The sequence below is a fragment of the Nipponia nippon genome, unplaced genomic scaffold (genome assembly GCF_047370975.1).
Source record: "Nipponia nippon isolate SJK-2023a ecotype South Korea unplaced genomic scaffold, ASM4737097v1 scaffold_3, whole genome shotgun sequence".
NCBI classification, from domain to species: Eukaryota; Metazoa; Chordata; class Aves; order Pelecaniformes; family Threskiornithidae; genus Nipponia; species Nipponia nippon.
In genome coordinates this window covers 105,785,508-105,803,239 of record NW_028262347.1, presented here as the reverse complement: position 1 = coordinate 105,803,239, position 17,732 = coordinate 105,785,508, and the positions used below count along the sequence as shown (strand labels likewise).

The 17,732-nt window shown below is 42.5% G+C and overlaps 1 protein-coding gene across 1 annotated transcript; it reads left to right on the top strand.

The window, feature by feature from the left end:
- The first annotated feature begins 1,338 nt into the window (after positions 1–1,338).
- Positions 1,339–17,420, top strand: RBP3 (retinol binding protein 3). The gene is made up of 4 exons (XM_009465761.2): positions 1,339–4,386; positions 12,016–12,206; positions 15,096–15,238; positions 17,092–17,420. Exons 1-4 carry the CDS (start codon positions 1,339–1,341, stop codon positions 17,418–17,420), a joined length of 3,711 nt encoding a protein of 1,236 aa, XP_009464036.2.
- The last annotated feature ends 312 nt before the right edge of the window (positions 17,421–17,732 follow it).

Here is a 17,732-nt window from a genome sequence, read left to right as displayed (position 1 = left end):
TAAACTCGAGTTTAATTTTTACGGATGATAGCACAGCCTGTTTGCCAGAGATACCTGTGATTATAACATCAAGTTTTACAGCTTTTGCCATAGAGCAGTCCTTTCTCTAATGGACTCTTAGAACAATTTAATTGTTCCCTGTGATGGATTTACATTTGTACATTTACATACACACAAATACAAATCAACCATGGGATGAAATAGTACCTGCATATATAGAGAAGGCTATTGCTATATGGACATGTTAAAGGAAGGAACTTCACAAAACTTCACAAAACTTCACAAAAGCAAGCAGAATGGCTGGGGTAGCAACTTATTTCAGACTTAAAGCCAAGAATCTGTTCTTGTGGGTCTTTGGCATGCCATACTGGAGCTCTGAATGTTGACAACTCATATGGGTACAGCCTGCAGCTGCATCCCGCATATTCTGATCCTCTTTCAAACTCTTAATACAATAGGGTCTCGAATACATTGTGAGCAGAAGAAAACAACCCCCCACATTCTATTTTAGTATGTTGAGCCTAAAGTCTATTGGCTGGGAGCTGTCATCAGACATGACCATATGTTACTCAATGGTATTACAAGTAAATCCTAATTGAGTGCAAATTATGAAGATTAAAGTCACCTCAGATTTAGCTGTATTATGTTGAGGCAAATGTATTTCAAAGTCCTGTTTAAAATGTTGGAAATTCTCAGCACAGAAATTAACAGGCTGTCATTACCTTGGATTTTATGAGCTGTTCTAAATGTCTGGATTTCCTTGTTTGGAGCCCTTAGTCATAGAATGTAAAAACAGTCCTTTGCAGCTCAGACTGAAAAACACCAAAGACAATGTATTGTCAACAACTTTTGAAAAAATATTAAATATTGGTACAACTAAGTCACTGAAGAACCTCCTGGTATAAGCTTTTCATAAATAATGGTAAAAGACTGGATGACTGCTGTTCTAATTCTGGTTAAAATCAAAGTTTTGCATTTATGCAATCTACTGTCAGGATAAGCCAGGACCAGCTTATAACAGGCGATGCATTACCTTTTGAAAACAATTAACTGCCAGAAAGATCTTCCTTGATGACTGAAGTTTATTACTGTTTCATAAGAGGGCTGTGAAGTAGTAAGGAACTGAACTTCATCTATTGGTGCACTTCAGATGATGCACTCCATTTTAATGAGATTAAAGGTTTAATGCAGATAAAAGATTTTTATCTGTTCAGTGCACCTGGATTCAACACAGGGATTTCAGTGTGATTCACAGAGAGTCATCGGAGAGCTACATTCATCTTGATCAACAAGAGCGTCTGACTTCTTTCCTTCTTTTCTGTTCTGTACAAAGACAAAATGATCAGGACACATTTCTTCCTATTTTCAGCACTGATCATGTGCAGCATACCTGCTGAGGAAATCTTTCAGCCAACTCTAGTGCTGGACATGGCTAAAGTCCTTCTGAATAACTACTGCTATCCTGAAAACCTAGTAGGAATGCAAGAAGCCATTGAACAAGCAATCAAGAGCGGGGAGATCCTGGACATCTCAGATCCAAAAATGCTGGCCAGTGTATTAACAGCTGGAGTGCAGGGTGCTCTGAATGATCCCAGACTGGTGATTTCCTATGAGCCATCACTGCATGCAACTCCCAAACAAGAAGCTGAGGCTTTCCCCACTCGTGAACAACTCCTGAGTCTTATTGAGCATGTGGTCATGTATGACAAGCTGGAGGGCAATGTTGGCTACCTGAGGATTGATTATATCATAGGACAGGAAGTTGTGCAGAAAGTTGGAGCTTTTCTGGTGGACAAGGTGTGGAAGACACTGATAGAGACATCTGCTCTGGTGATCGATCTTCGTCACAGCACTGGGGGACAGATTTCTGGCCTCCCCTTCATCATCTCATACTTGCATGAAGCAGACAAGATGCTGCATGTCGAGACTGTATACAATCGGCCCTCCAACACCACCACAGAGATATGGACACTGCCAAAGGTGTTGGGAGAGAGGTACAGCAAAGACAAGGATGTCATTGTTTTGATCAGCCGCCACACCACAGGAGTGGCTGAAGATGTGGCTTACATTCTCAAGCACATGAACAGGGCTATCACTGTTGGCGAGAAGACAGCCGGGGGCTCACTGGACATCCAGAAGCTGCGTATTGGCCCCTCCAATTTCTATATGATGGTTCCGGTGTCACGATCTGTGAGCCCCTTGAGTGGGGGTGGACAGAGCTGGGAGGTGAGTGGGGTGATGCCATGTGTGGCTACTGAGGCAGAGCAAGCCTTGCAGAAATCCCTGGACATACTGGCAGTGCGCAGAGCAGTGCCTGGCACCCTAAGCCTCCTCACAAACATATTAAAGGACTATTACAGCTTAGTGGAGAGGGTGCCAGCACTGCTGGGGCACCTCATCACCTCTGACTTCTCTTCTGTGCAGTCAGCTGAGGACCTGGCCACTAAGCTCAACACTGAGATGCAGACCTTATCTGAAGACCCCCGCCTGTTGGTCCGAGTCATGATGCCAGGTGAAGCTGCTGCCCCCTCTGCTGAGAAGCCAATTGCAGTGGCAGCCAGCTTACCTGACAATGAGCAACTGCTGCATGCCTTGGTGGATACTGTCTTCAAGGTGTCAGTGTTGCCAGGCAATGTTGGCTACATGCGCTTTGATGAGTTTGCAGATGCCTCTGTGCTTGCTAAGCTGGGACCTTACATTGTCCAAAAAGTGTGGGAGCCCCTCCAAAATACAGAGAACTTGATCATGGACCTACGGTACAACCCTGGGGGCCCTTCCTCCTCTGCTGTGCCTGTGCTACTCTCCTATTTCCAAGATCCTGCTGCTGGCCCTGTCCATCTTTTCACAACCTATGACAGGCGCACCAACCACACACAGGAGCACAACAGCCAGGCAGAACTTCTGGGCCAGCCCTATGGGGCTCAGCGTGGCATCTACCTGCTCACCAGCCACCACACTGCTACAGCTGCTGAGGAGTTTGCTTACCTCATGCAGTCCCTGGGCCGTGCCACACTGATTGGTGAGATCACAGCAGGAAGCCTCTCACACACCCATACCTTCCCTCTGCTGCAGCCTGAGCAGGGAATAACCCGTGGCCTAACTATCACAGTTCCTGTTATCACCTTCATTGACAACCATGGGGAAAGCTGGATGGGCGGAGGAGTTGTGCCTGATGCCATAGTGTTGGCTGAGGATGCGCTGGAGAAGGCTGAAGAGGTGCTAGCTTTCCACAAGAACATGGGAGTACTTTTGGAGAGTACTGGGCAACTCCTAGAGGCTCACTATGCCATCCCAGAAGTGGCTGGTAAGGCCAGTGCTATGCTCAGCACCAAATGGGCCCAAGGAGGTTATCGATCAGCTGTAGACTTTGAGACTTTGGCTTCCCAGCTTACCAGTGACTTGCAGGAGGCCTCGGGGGACCATCGGCTTCATGTCTTCCACAGCCATGTGGAACCAATACCAGAAGAACAGCTTCCCAACATGATTCCCAGCCCTGAGGAGCTGAGTTACATTATTGAGGCACTCTTCAAAATTGAGGTATTGCCAGGCAACCTGGGCTACCTTCGCTTTGATATGATGGCTGAGGCAGAAACAGTGAAGGCCATTGGGCCCCAGCTGGTGCAGATGGTATGGAACAAGCTGGTGGACACAGATGCCATGATTATTGACATGAGGTACAACACAGGTGGCTACTCCACTGCTATCCCAATACTTTGTTCCTACTTCTTTGAACCTGAGCCTCGGCAACACCTCTACACTGTGTTCGATCGTAGTACCTCCCGCAGCACAGAGGTGTGGACTCTCCCTCAAGTCACCGGCAAGAGATATGGCTCCCTCAAGGACATCTACATCCTAACAAGCCATATGAGTGGCTCAGCAGCTGAAGCTTTCACTCGCTCTATGAAGGATCTACACCGGGCCACAGTTATTGGTGAGCCCACAGTAGGTGGTTCCCTCTCAGTGGGCATTTATCGTGTTGGTAACAGTTCCCTATATGCCTCCATCCCCAGCCAAGTGGTGCTCAGCCCAGTCACTGGCAAAGTATGGAGTGTGTCTGGTGTGGAGCCACACATCACCATCCAGGCCAGTGAAGCCATGGGTGTAGCTCAACACATTGCCAACCTGCGTGCCCATGTGCCACAGACACTGCAAACTGTAGGCAAGCTTGTGGCAGATAATTATGCCTTTGTGGACATTGGGACTGTTATAGCATCCAACCTCACCAAGAACATCGACAAAGACAGTTATAAAAAGATTAATACAGAAGAGGAGCTGGCCTGGAAGGTGACTGCCAACTTGCAAGCTCTTTCTGATGATGAGCACCTGAAATTACTCTACATCCCTGAACATGCCAAGGACAGCATCCCAGGGATCATGCCAAAACAGGTACGGTTCTCCTTGTACCCAGGTATACTGATGCCAGCTAGAATGGGAGCACTGAGTCAGATATCTTATCTTGTTTCTAGCCCATATCATAAACCCACCAGGATTTACCTGTACTCAGAATAGAAGCCAGTGCCTGAGTGGGTTTTGGAGGCTGAGCTCTCTCTGGCACTAAGGCAAGTCAGGGTAGTAGCTTGTGGTAGTAGATGGTAGTTCTGGATGCATGCATTTTGGGAACAACCTTCAGGCTGTGAATCTCTTTCAGCTGCCATCTGCCACAAGCAAATATGCAGGGCTTCACAGTCAGAGGGACAATATCTCATTGTCTCTGTGATCCCCTCTCTTTCAGTGATATGGCTTTTCAAGCTATAATAAATTAATGCAGAAACCCACTGCAGAAACTGAGTTTGTAATTTAAGAAAAATTTGGTTGGACCAGAGTAAATGCACACACCTACAAAACATGCTGCCACGTACACTTTAATGGATTTTTCTATATAAAATTGCTGTACCTGACTTCTATTACATCAGAATAACAAGCAGCTCCTTTGGTAGTGAAAATGGAAAGTTGTTCTGATTGTATCTCATGCTCAGCCTCAGACAGTTTCCCAGTGACTTAGAAATACTTTGGAAGAAGTATCTGGGTGGAAGTTAGGTGACCCCAGGGAGAAAATGATTTTTAATAATCTACTTTTGCCCGTGCTGTGTGGTTTGCATAACAGTCTGTGCTTTGTTCTGAGCCTGGGTATTTATACACTGGTCTGCCTTGGCAATCTTTCTTGTTCAATGTTGTGCTGGAGGGAGCTCCCAGGAGCACTTGTTAAAATTCCATCTTCTTATTAAAGGGAGGGTTAGGATAACCTGATTCCTTTCTTGGATGGAGTTAGCTCCTTTCTGGCTACTGCTCTAGCATGGCTATCAGAGACATCTTTTCTCCAGGGACTCATAAAATTACTTTTTGAAGAGAATGAATTTGCCTTTGCAATGAACCAGAGTATACCAAGTGTCAGGTAACGATTAAATGTTTCCTGGGGGAGGAAATCTGTGGGCTTCCACCCTCTGAAGTTTTTGGCATACATGATTTAAAGTGGGCATGACCTTTGTGGTATTATCTCCAACACTAAGGTCAAGGACAAAGTCTAAGCATTGCCAGGGGAGGGCATTTTTTTTCAAGTTTGTTAACCAAGAGGTGCTGGCCCCATTCTTGCCTCTAAGCTTAAATGGAAAATAATTAATTAAAGGATTTTTCTATTCCATCACTCTCTTACCCTCCTACATTTGTTGGGGGTAGAAAACTTCACTCTAAAGATGTTCTTGACAGAGCTCCCTGCTAAAGTATTAGCAACATATCAGTAACAATACATCATAATTTCTCCCCATTCTACAAAGTGGGCCCATCTTGCAAATTAGTCACTGTTTTCACTGAAGGCTGTTAATGGATATTGTTGGCTATTTTTACTTGTTCAAACCTTACTTACTTTATTCAGACCTTGAATGCTGAGAACAGGTTGTACAGACCAAATATCTCAGTTGTCGCATGACGTGAAATTCTGATCCTGACAGAGCTATTGAGGAAATGCCATTATACTAATTAATGCCTCTGTTTACCTCAGTTCTTTGTCAAGCAAAATGATTGGAAGGGGTCAGGGATACATCCATAAGAAGGAAATCATATCAATGTGTATGAAAATCAGGACAAATGTGAGATTTTTTTCAAGGGGAAATAATGTATAAATAGCAGAGGAGAAGCACGGGTTTCTTATGAGGCTAAAATAGTTTCCAAAGGTGCATGCGTTCCCTCATAGTGCTTGAGGAAACTGGGGGGCAGAGAGACAAGAGAGCGATGTTAAGACTTTTTAAGGTGAAAGAGTGTGAGTGAACAAAGACACTGAATTCACTGAAGTAAAGGCTTTTCCTTGTGATAGAGGTAAAAGAAAGTGCTCCTATTCTATAGAGCACTGGGCAGCAAGAGTACCTTCATTTCCTGCCTTGCTTTTGCAGGGCAAACATTGTGGAACATTTCAGGAATACCCCATACCTATACCCCAGAAAGCAAATGCCTTAAGATTACAGTGAAGCTTACATGATGGCACTAATTGCATGTGTAAATTTTTTTTTTTTTTACAGTCCGATACATGGACATAGTGGCTCTTTTAATATATATCACGTTTATTCCTCAAAAACCTAAAAGCTAGTTTTTCTCTTGTGCTACCTACCTTCCAAGCCACCCTTTCCCTTGACAGTGGGATTTTCTTGATAATGACCTTGACAGTGAAGCAGATCCAACACAATTAAATGAAAGTGATTATGAATAACTGCAGGAAGGATGGGATGGGACATAGGAGACAGGCAAGTGAAATGCATGTAGACCTTTGCATCTGCTACAGTAGAATAGCTGCTGAAGCATAATACAGGGTAGTGAATACATCTCCTCTATGACAGCAGCAAGGTCAATGCTAGCCGGAGTTGTCTGCTGCATAAATGCCACTTTCCAAAGTCAGACTTCCCAGAGGCAAATGTTGTATATATTATTTGTGATTCAGAAAACAGAATTTTGCTTATAAGGCAGAGCTCTCTAAACTTGCTGATGTGCAGTTCAATAATCCCTACTTCTTAGTCTTCTGTTTGCCTCTCTCTCTCTCTCTCTCCAGTCATACCTTCCTTTCCATACTGAAACATTTGTGTTCTTGAATATCTGAGTGTTGTAGACTACCCATGGAAGAACTCCTGCCTGATTTTGGCAAATGTGTTATGTCAATTTTAAGTGACAAGAGTCTCCCTGAGTGACTCTTTGGCCCCTTGATAATGCCCAAATACTTTTAATGCAGTCTTCACACCTAAGAGAATTTTTGTATTAATGTCTTAGATAAGCAGCTGAAAATGACGGTCATAGTAAAAGACAAAAAGGAATCCTTTATAAAGACAAATTGTTCCTGCAGTCCTCATTTTCCCAGATAAATAATATGTATCTATAGCAGAGTATTGTACTTGCTGAACGAGGCAATAGTTACAGATGTTTCACCAGAAAGGAGTATAGTTTTCTTATGTCCCTCCATTAATGAGTGAAATCAAAATGCTCAGCCTCAATGTGTCAAGACAGACAATCAAATTGCTACTTCTATTGCTAACAGGTAGAAAAAAAAATGTTGTGGGCCCATACGATGCTAATTTATATCAACGTAACCACAGTAAAGTCAGTGGAACTCTACAAGTTCATGCAAGCCAAAAAAATATCTTGTGCTTAACTCTCATTGACTCTTCACCTTTTGTAATCCATGCTTGCTTCTTGTATTTGGTGCAGAAAAGAATATGACACTTTGTTAATCACTTCTGTTCTTTTTCTAGTACGTTTCACCTTATGATCTTGATACTGAAGCTCAATGCATCTATGTTTGCAGTTACAATCCCACCAAAGAGATCCATTTGTGCTCCATTGTGCTTTTTCCATTGTCATTAATGTTACAGTAGATTTGGCCACTGGTTTTAACGATTTTCAATGGGTTTTTGACAAAAATCAAAATTTAGCCATGAATCATGTTTTCAAATTTTGCTTTCAAATATAATCTTCCAGGACATTGACTAGAAAATAACTGCTCAGTGGCGTGCAAAGAGTATGTTACAAGCTGTGTATTGTCAGAGCAGGCTTACACACCGCTGTGCAGTGCCGCCCTTTGCAGGGTGAAAGTACAGCTTCTCACTCTGCCCTGCATTGCCTCAATGGGGACTAAGAGCCTTAAATAACCTCTTTTAATCCTTTGCAGAGCACTGTCCCAGAGGGTTTCAGCTTTTGCTTGTGGTAACCCCCCTGTCTGACTCTCTTGGTGCAATGGAGGGCAGGATTAGAATTCAAAGCTACAGTTCTGAAAAAACTGGAGAAATGATCTGTGAAAAGCAGGATGAGGTTAAATAAGAACATACGCAGGGTTCTTACACAGTTTCTAGGGTGATAGTAATTGACTGCATAACTCTGGGAGGAAACCGGCTTGTTTAGGGGGAGTCCTGTTAAAAAGTATATGGGTTCTTCAGAGTTCATAAGCTGAACACAAGTCAATAGAATCATAGAATCATAGAATCGTTTAGGTTGGTTGTTGCAGTAAAAAACTGATAATCATCAAGCTGGAATGGATAAGGAGGAATATAATCAGTAAGACATGTGAAGTCATCTGCTACATTCAGCTCTAAAGAAAATTCAGCTAGAGTATACTATGCACAGTCTTGGGTAATGCTTTTCTGGAAAGATGTGGCTCAAGTGGGGAGACAGCAGAAAAGAGGAAGAGGCGTAAAGAAAAGACTGAATAAGAGTCATCTTGACAAAGTTTAAAAGATTTGAGTTGTTTATTCCAGAGAGAAGAAAACTGAGAGGAGACATGAAAACAGTCTTCAGATACGTAAGAGGCTGTTTCAAATATGAAGAGATTAATGTGTTCCCTTGTCCATGGTAAATAGGCCAAGAAGTAATGCACTTAAACCGTAGAAAGTAGTGAACTTAGACTGTTTACACGAGATGTTAAAAACATCTTTGTAATACTAAGGCTAGTGACGTATTAGACTGGATTGCTTGGAAATCACCCAGTGATATGGGTGTTTTTAAGAGCAAGTGAGAATCGGCTGTCAGGAGTATAGCTGATCCTGCTCAGTCCTTGAGCTGGGGGACCTACTAGGATGGACAGTTTCAATCCAGTCTGTGAGGGTACACGAGGAACCCAAATGTTATTCTAAGAAAGAGAGGTGCAACCCCACCATCCAGCCCCCAAGATCTCATGGTTCTTAAACCAATCTCAGGATTTGCAATGGCACAAGGGTGTTGGCTGATAATATTTTAACAGCTGGCAGTTGAAAGCACTAGCAACCTTAATGGAAACCAGAGTTACATTACAATGGTCAGCACAAAATTAGCTATGAAAATACAGTTTCCATCTAAATAGACAAAACAATTTCAGAGAGATGTGAAAGGGGAGAAAACAGAGGAGAGAGGCACAGTTGGAAAAGTAATTTGCCCAGGATTGGGGTATGTGTCAGCAGCAGAACCAGGGATGAAACTCCATGCATGAGTCCCAGGGCAGCATTCTAGGTCCTATTTTGTGTCACATCGCTTGTTCCAGTTAGGCCACTCACTTGTGGAAGGAGAGTGCAGAAGAGGGCTGGAGACCCTACACAGTTAATGGAAAACAATTCTTCCTTGGCTTAAGTGGTGTTAGCTTGGAGATCCTTTAGTCTAGCCACATTGCTTATAGTGTTCTTACTAAGGCACCTGAGGGTTTATATTTAACATCAAGTCATTTGTATGTAAACATTGCCTGACTGAGCAGCAGGATCTTACTTTCAGCTGCATCCTGTCCCAGCTTGTCCTTGGCCTGCAAACAGAGCCCTGCCTTCCAAAGGAGGGTGCGCTCTTGCTCTCTGCAGCCAGACTTGCCTCCTTAGGTACCAGCAGCACATGGCCCATGTGCCAGTGTCATGAACCTGCAGTTTTCCAGGACAGTAACTCTCTACTGTCAGTTCCAGCCTCCTCCCCTCTTTTGTTTAAAAATTAGGAGGCTTTCCCCACCCCACCAAAATTACATTCTGCATGCTTTTCATTTGAACTCTGGGTTTAGAGCCTTTAGAATAGATATATTTTCATACCTTTTCCTGCACCCATGAAGATGAAGAAGAGTTTCTTTGAGATCCTTGCATATTCATTTTACCCCATGATACCTGAGGCTTTAAGAGCAATGTGCCCACCCTGAAATCTGTAATGGACTTCCAAGAATTAGCAACACTGCTAGCAAGTACTGAAGTCCTTAGTGAACAAAGAAGTGATGCAGCACAGTAAAAGAACAAGTAGAAAAAAAAATACCAGGCATAGACAGAGAGGTTATTCTTAATCAACATGCTTATGGGTGTGCATCTAGCAATAATTGTTGGAGACAGAGCTAAGAAATCTGTGTGTTCAGTTGAAATATCATTAGTAAGTGGCTGAGAGTAACACATCAATTTTATTTGTAGATGTTACCAATGAGTGATGATTTTTTTCTCCTGGGGGGACCAGTACCTCTGAACTAGATATAAGCTCTGTCAGAACCATGCAATGCATGCTGGACATATTCTTCAAAACTGTGATTTGTTAATCAAAGTACAGTGGGCAGATCAAGTAGCATTGCTGTCACTGGGAAGTGGATTGGAAATGACAAACTCAGTAGTGCTGGACTGATATTTTTACAGTCTGGATACAGTGGTTATTTTCACAAGGTACAATGAGAAAGAAGGGTACAGAAAAGGGCTCAGTAGAGTACGTTCTCACCATCAGATCAACAACTACTGACCAACAGGGCTTTTAAATTAATGTTTGAAATTTTGGCAATTTTGGCATACAGAAGGTGCTGAATGATGAAGCAGCCCAGGGCAGCTAGAAGTGTGATATGGTCAGTAATTTTCCCCCAGGTAAAGGTAAACTGCTTGAACTGTGTCAACTACAGCTGCATTCACACACCTTGGAAGCCCTCTTTCTGCTGTGGCAGACCTGATTTTGGCAGGAGCATGACCCCAGGCCAGAGCACTACATGTAGGGCAGGAGATTGCCTGACTCCTTTACAGTTGCAGAAAGCCCAAATGCCTCCCAAAATTCTATGGCATATTGCAGGTTGGGGGAGCACCTTTTAGCACATGGCTCACTGCTGACTCCTTGTTCTTTTGGATATAAAAGTATGGATTGTCTGGGGCTGAGCCATGGCAGAGGGCAACTGATTAAAAAGCAAGTATAAAATAATTTTCACAGCAACCCTGAGGAGAAGAGGCCAAATTGCTGAAGGTCACATAAGTCATATATATCCCAAAGCCTTATCTCCTTAAGCTGAAGAAGAGTCTTCCATTTTCAGACGCATGCATGCAAATCATAAGTTTGGCAATAGGAGCAGGCTATGACTCCAAGGCATGTAGGGGTTACTAGGATAACTTTATAAGTTGGCTACACATTGCTATTAAAAAAATTTCTGCTGTTTAATAACATAAGCTAAACACAACGAAGTTAATCACAGCCTAACACGTGAGACCCCAGGCACATGGCCACCATATAAGAGATTTAACACGTCTGCCTCATGAGTATCCTAGCACATGCCCAACACATCAGGTTCCTTACTGTCATAAGGACTGGCTCAATAAGAGGGGCTGGGGCCAACCTCACCTGCAGCCAGCAGCTTTTTGTCAGCTGAGGCCAATCAAGAGATTATAAAAGTCCCGAGCGCCTTATTTAGAAAGAACTGCTAAAAGAAACAAGTGGGCTTGGGTGGCAGGCCTGGGCTAGTGGCCTGTGCTGCAGACCAGGGGATGGTTCTTGTAGCCACCTCAGACTCTTTGGTCCAACTAAATTCCTGTATTTTTGAAAAATAATCTGAGCCCTGACAAACAGGGGCCTGATCCAGATTCTGGGCATGCTATTGATGCACCCTATACTGGGCAAACAGTGCAGTAGCCAATGCTAATCTATGTTTAATATGCAAAATCTTAACCTCATTCATTATGTTCTTCAAACTTGGTCACATTCCTCACATATGTCCCACCTGGACTAAACTTGACCCACATAATTCTTTTTAAATCTTGTGCCAAGCTATCAGTGCCAGCAAATGATTTGTTTTGTTTTTCCAAACTCTTTCAGATCCCTTCCCCAGAAGTATTTGAAGATCTGATTAAATTTTCATTCCACACAAATGTATTTGAAAACAACATCGGCTATCTGAGATTCGATATGTTTGGAGACTGTGAACTTCTAACCCAGGTGTCCGACCTACTGGTAGAGCATGTTTGGAAGAAAATTGTTCACACAGATGCATTAATCATAGACATGAGGTAAACCTTTGAATGGCAAATAACCAAAGCTCTTTCAAAACAGCATTTTATTTGTAACAGTGAATTAGCTTTACATGGCTTACTGTCCTGTTTATAGGCTAACATTGCTGGGATTAAATGAGAAAAGGAAAACAGCCAAGGAAAACAATAACAGTCTGGAAGTATACCTCAAGACAAATTGTACCATCACTTGAGATGTTTAGAACTAAATAGGAAAATTTAGGGGATATGTTGCAGAATGCAATCCTGGATGTCACATCTGTTTTCTTTCTCTGATTTCTTTCTAATCTAATTCTGCATGTGCCTTGTATTAATTATATATATACATGGCCTAATTAAATCTTTTACTGCAGGCAGTGGTCAAGTGATTGCACAGTCAAAAATACAGACCATGCATAAGGCTGTGTTACAACATCTGGTTTGCCATATCTGCAGTGCTAAATTATCTTGGGCAATCAGCCCTGGACAAAATGACCCTTGTACACAGAGCACAAAGGTGGCTTAAAGGTCCTGTTGCCTCAAAGGCACTGTAGCACTGCTAGACCCTGCTGCAGCAAGCTACAGCATCATGTGCCTGCTCTCAACTTAGGATTCTGTTGGACACTCCAGTGTGTCAACAATTCTCCAAATCTTATGAGCCAGAAGATGGCATCCATTTGTTTCCAGCTATTAAAGCAGATGAATATCACAAATATACATTTCCCATACAATATTTAGATAAGTCATTCCCTTGTTTTGGTCCAGAGCTAATGTTTGTGAGCCCAGAACATTACAAATATCAACTAAAGAAAAGAAGACTTTTGTAAGAACTTGTTTTTAATGCTAGAACCACTTATGTCCATTGCCATCATGGGACTCTCAATATTTGGTAATCTTCTTAATATTCTTCTGAGATTTGCAGCATGGGCAGGAAAAGATGAGTGCAGCTATGACAGCAGAGAGAGAGAGAACTCACTATGTGAGCACAGAGGAGGCAGGGCAGCAACCAATAAAACCCACCTATGACTGAATTCAAATTCAGCAAAGGCACAACCATCTTCCAATAGACTTGAGATGGGACTGGGACTTTCCTCTTTCTTGCCCCAGTTTTCTCCCAAGCTAAAACTCATACCAGGGCCAGGGGCAATAAAACAGCAAAGGTGAAATCATGCCCCAGGTACCAAATGGTTGGTCTCATTATAGTTCTTTCCTTGGGTTGCTTTGATTTTTTTTTTTTATATTTAATGTATTTCCAGCCCTTTGAGTGTACACAAAAGACCCAGTCTCTGAAGGTATATAAAAGAAAACCCCAAACATTTTACCTTTTGCAATTCTCCCTAAACCAATCTTATGATTTTAAGGCAAGGCTGATAATTGCAATTTTGCATGGGATTAACCATAATGAATAATGTTTCTTATCTTATGTGTTTCCCTCCCTGGGACAGCTGCACTAACAATGAACTTCATATTTTGACAATTTCAATTTTGCATGGGATTAACCATAATGCATAATGTCTCTCACCTTAATAGTTCCCCTTCATGGAACAGCTGTGCCACTCATGAAATTCATATTTTTAACCTTCACAGCATCGAGAAGAGACAGTGATAAACTAAACAGCTTCCCTAATGTCACACAAGAAGTCTGTAATGAAGGAAGTACTTGCCTGCGAGAGTTAAGCTAAAACTCTAAAACAACTCCTCAGTCATTATTACTGACTGAAGTTTCTGCAGTTTCACTCTAAAAGAGTCCCAGAAGAGCTCTCCAGCATTGCTCTAGCTGCCTGCTTGCCACTCACTTCAGCAGTGATGGCAGCTACAGGAAACTGGGCTCTGCTGGGTCTAGCTGCCTGCTGGGCTGTGCAGCAGCAGCAGGACCTCCTGACGGCACAGCACTATCTGGGACACACTAAAGAGCCTTATTTCAGTTCTAGCCAGTCACAGTAGGAATCCAGCATACAGCTCCCAAATGCTGCAGAATAAAGAGGTAGCTTCACTCTTTGGGACAGAGGCTTCCTGGATTGTCTAATCCTTTTCTGGAGGTGAAATAAACTTAGTTATGGGCTGGACTGAGCAAAACTCATTTTCTAGCAGGTTTTTGCTGGAGCGCCTGTGCCAGGCACTCCTAACAGCAACTACAGGAAAGCACTGTATCTATCTCCTACTAGTGAGCAAGGTACAAATATTTCCAGTGCTCTATGTGCTCTAGTATTAGTGAAAAGTGACAGACAAAAAATAATTCGGTGTTCCATTGTGTGTATTCATAGCAGGGGTTCTCCAATGACACTAAGGCTCTTCAGTGAATTTAATCTGCAGAGAGTGATATGAAATTAAACTACAAGCAAAGTTCTCAAACATGACTGTTCTAAATGAAGCAGCTAACACAATCTTTAAGCACAAAAAGAAATGCCCTGATCTTATAAGGTGCCAAACACCAAGTATTCTCATTGTGAACAGCAGGAAATAAGAACACATCAGTTCTACAAACATATGTTGCTTACATTGGGATCAACATTTATATATTAGGGTTTAGGTACTTACTCATGCTGCTTATGTCAGTAACAACATGGGTTATTCAGAGTAGAAGAATAACAAGAATCTGATGTTTCTCTGCAGATTAAGAGTCTTTTCTTACTTTGTGAATTTTTTCCAGGTTGAATCAAGGAAAAAATAGACAATTCATTTTTATGATTGCTTTTGAAGTTGTGGGCAATAACAGTCCAACACTCTTAGACAGGATTTTGTTTCGCTGATAAATGTGCAAATGCTGATAGGGGAGAATGAATGTAAATATATCAAAATGTAGCCATAAGCCCTTTCAGTACTGATGTTAAGGAACAATACTTGGAAGGGAAATTTACTGTCTGCCACAAATTTTCAATTGTTTCCTTAATATTTTTAATTTTTGAAAAGGTACAATATCGGAGGCTCCACCACTTCCATAGCAATCCTATGCTCATACTTCTTTGATGAAGGACACCAAATTCTCTTGGACAAAGTTTATGACAGACCCAGTGACTCAGTAAAGGAAATATGGACCCAGCCACAGCTCAAAGGTAAAATGACAATTTCTTTTTAGAGTAGCTTTTCATTTCAGGTGCCCCTCCTTGTGTATTTTAAAGTGAGCCATTAGACACCATAACTTATTTGGTGAAAGCACCTGCCATGATTAGCTCAAGCTGTGCAGAGAATGTAAAAACTAAACTGTGCATTTCAGGCATGTCCCTCAGTGCCGTCTATAAATAACTGTTTATCGCTCCTAGGAATGGGGTATGTTAGGCACAGATGTTTGTAAACTGGTTCCCAGAAGTTTAGCTGAATACTGTGTATAGCAGTTGTAACTTGTTGCTTTTCAAAGTTGCCAAAATTAAAAATAAATCCAGTGCTGCCTAGACTCTTCCAATACTCACACATAGTTTTATATGTAGCTCCTCACTTCCTACCTGTGTAATCCACTATTTCAGTAGATGAAAACACACACAATAGCCCAGTTTGTCCAGAGAATGCAAGAGAAAAAGAAAAGCACTACATTTTGCACATCTAAGTGAGTTTGGAGCATTTGGCGATGTATCACACACACAACCCCCACACGTACACACACCCCACCCTGCTGTTCATAGAGGTTGAAGGGATGCTGCAATATGCAGAAACAGAGCTCTTCAGTGCTCATAAAGTGCAGTTAGAGCACTAAGAAGCCTTAAACATCAGTTTTAATTATTTTCCTCTTTAAAGTTAAGACAGTACCAAAAAAGGTGTCACAATGGTGTCTGCAATTATTGGCTTGGAGCATGCTGAAATGGTTAAACTTTGTCGCAGGCTTCAGGGTTCATCTATTTTCCCAGGCAGTCAAAGGTGGACTGTGCTAAGGGATATGATTACTATGGACACATTCCAGTTCCCATCAAAGAGAACAGGCAGACTCATATTAACTTCAAAGGAGCTGGATCTGGTCCTGTATTATATACATCTACTGTGAAAAGCGTCTTCTAATGGATATTATGTCTATAGTGAAATGAGAAGAGCAAAGATGGTGTGAAAATTAATTACCATGCTATTGGCCTCTCTCTTACAGTTTAGTATGAGAATGATATGTCATACCGTAACTTACTTAAAGAATGACAGTTTTAGAGCAGTTTAGAGTAGTTTTCAAGTTGTCAGGTCCCAGTTATGACATACTGGCAACTTTTTCAAAAGAACTGAGGTCTCAAAAAGCATCTAGCGCGCTCAGATATATTGAAAATAAGGTGCAAAATACCTCCTACTCCTGTCAGCTGGTTTATGTAGGAAAATGAGATAACTTGGCTCAGATCCTAATAATAAAGGGGTATTTGTTGAAGGGCTTGGGACAAAAGCCATGCAACAGCTTCCATTTATAGACTATAAAAAGCCTGTGGGAAACCACTATAATTATAATTTAATAAAATGCTGCCTGCATAGTTTGCAGGCCAAGCTCTATGATAGCCATGTTCCTAGAGCAGGGATGAGAGTGAAACTGAAGGTGCTGCTGGCTGAGCTTTGAGTATTCCTACTGGAGCAGTGGAAAATGTCGCCTTCCTCACCTGCCTATCCCACTCCTGTGATGGGATCTAGAGCTCCTGTAAAAGTCAAAGCCACAGAAGAGCCAGCAGTAGTAACCATGAGCTGGCCTCCCAGCTGCTGGAGCTCATAACCAGAAACTGATGGCACAAGAGCACCACATAGGGTGAGTCTTTTTCACAGTATAGAGGCTGGGCTAGTGTAAAAAGTGCTTAATACCATCATAGGTACAAAGTAAATTTCCAGATTTCTTTGGTTGTTAATAGCAGGTAGGAAATGAAGTGTGTTTGTATCTTGGCTTCTCTTGCTCCATTATGCAAATAAATCTCTGAAAATGGATGCATTTTCTGATGCTTTTTGTCCTTCCTGGCAGGGGAGAGGTATGGCTCTCAGAAGGGGCTAATAATCCTCACCAGTGCTGTGACAGCTGGGGCTGCCGAAGAGTTTGTGTACATAATGAAGAGACTGGGCAGAGCTCTCATCATTGGGGAACAGACCAGTGGTGGCTGCCATTCTGCACAGACACATCAAGTAGATGATACCAACTTCTACATCATCATCCCCACCTCCAGATCAGTCACCTCTGCAGAGGGCACTTCTTGGGAAGGGAAAGGGGTGCCTCCTCACATGGAAACATCAGCTGACACAGCACTCATCAAAGCAAAGGAGATGCTCAGTGTTCACCTGCACAGCTCTAGATAGCCCACTGGGGGAACATGGCCCTGGAAAAAAAGGTAGGCTGTAATTTTCTAAGGAGCCCAAGGGACTTACTTACACTCTCAGGAGCTGAACCAATAATGGGTTTGGGAACCCAGAGCAGGATTTAGACATAATTTAGGTAACTAAGGCAAAATTGAGAACCCAAAAATCTGACAGTGTGTGTATGTGTATGCATGTATGTGCATATGTGCATGTGAGGGGATGGGCAGGCTACTGGTGCTCCTCCTTTTGTTAACTGTCTGGCTCAGGAAACCATGGGTTGTTTACTGCACAGGAGCCCATTTCCAACAGGAG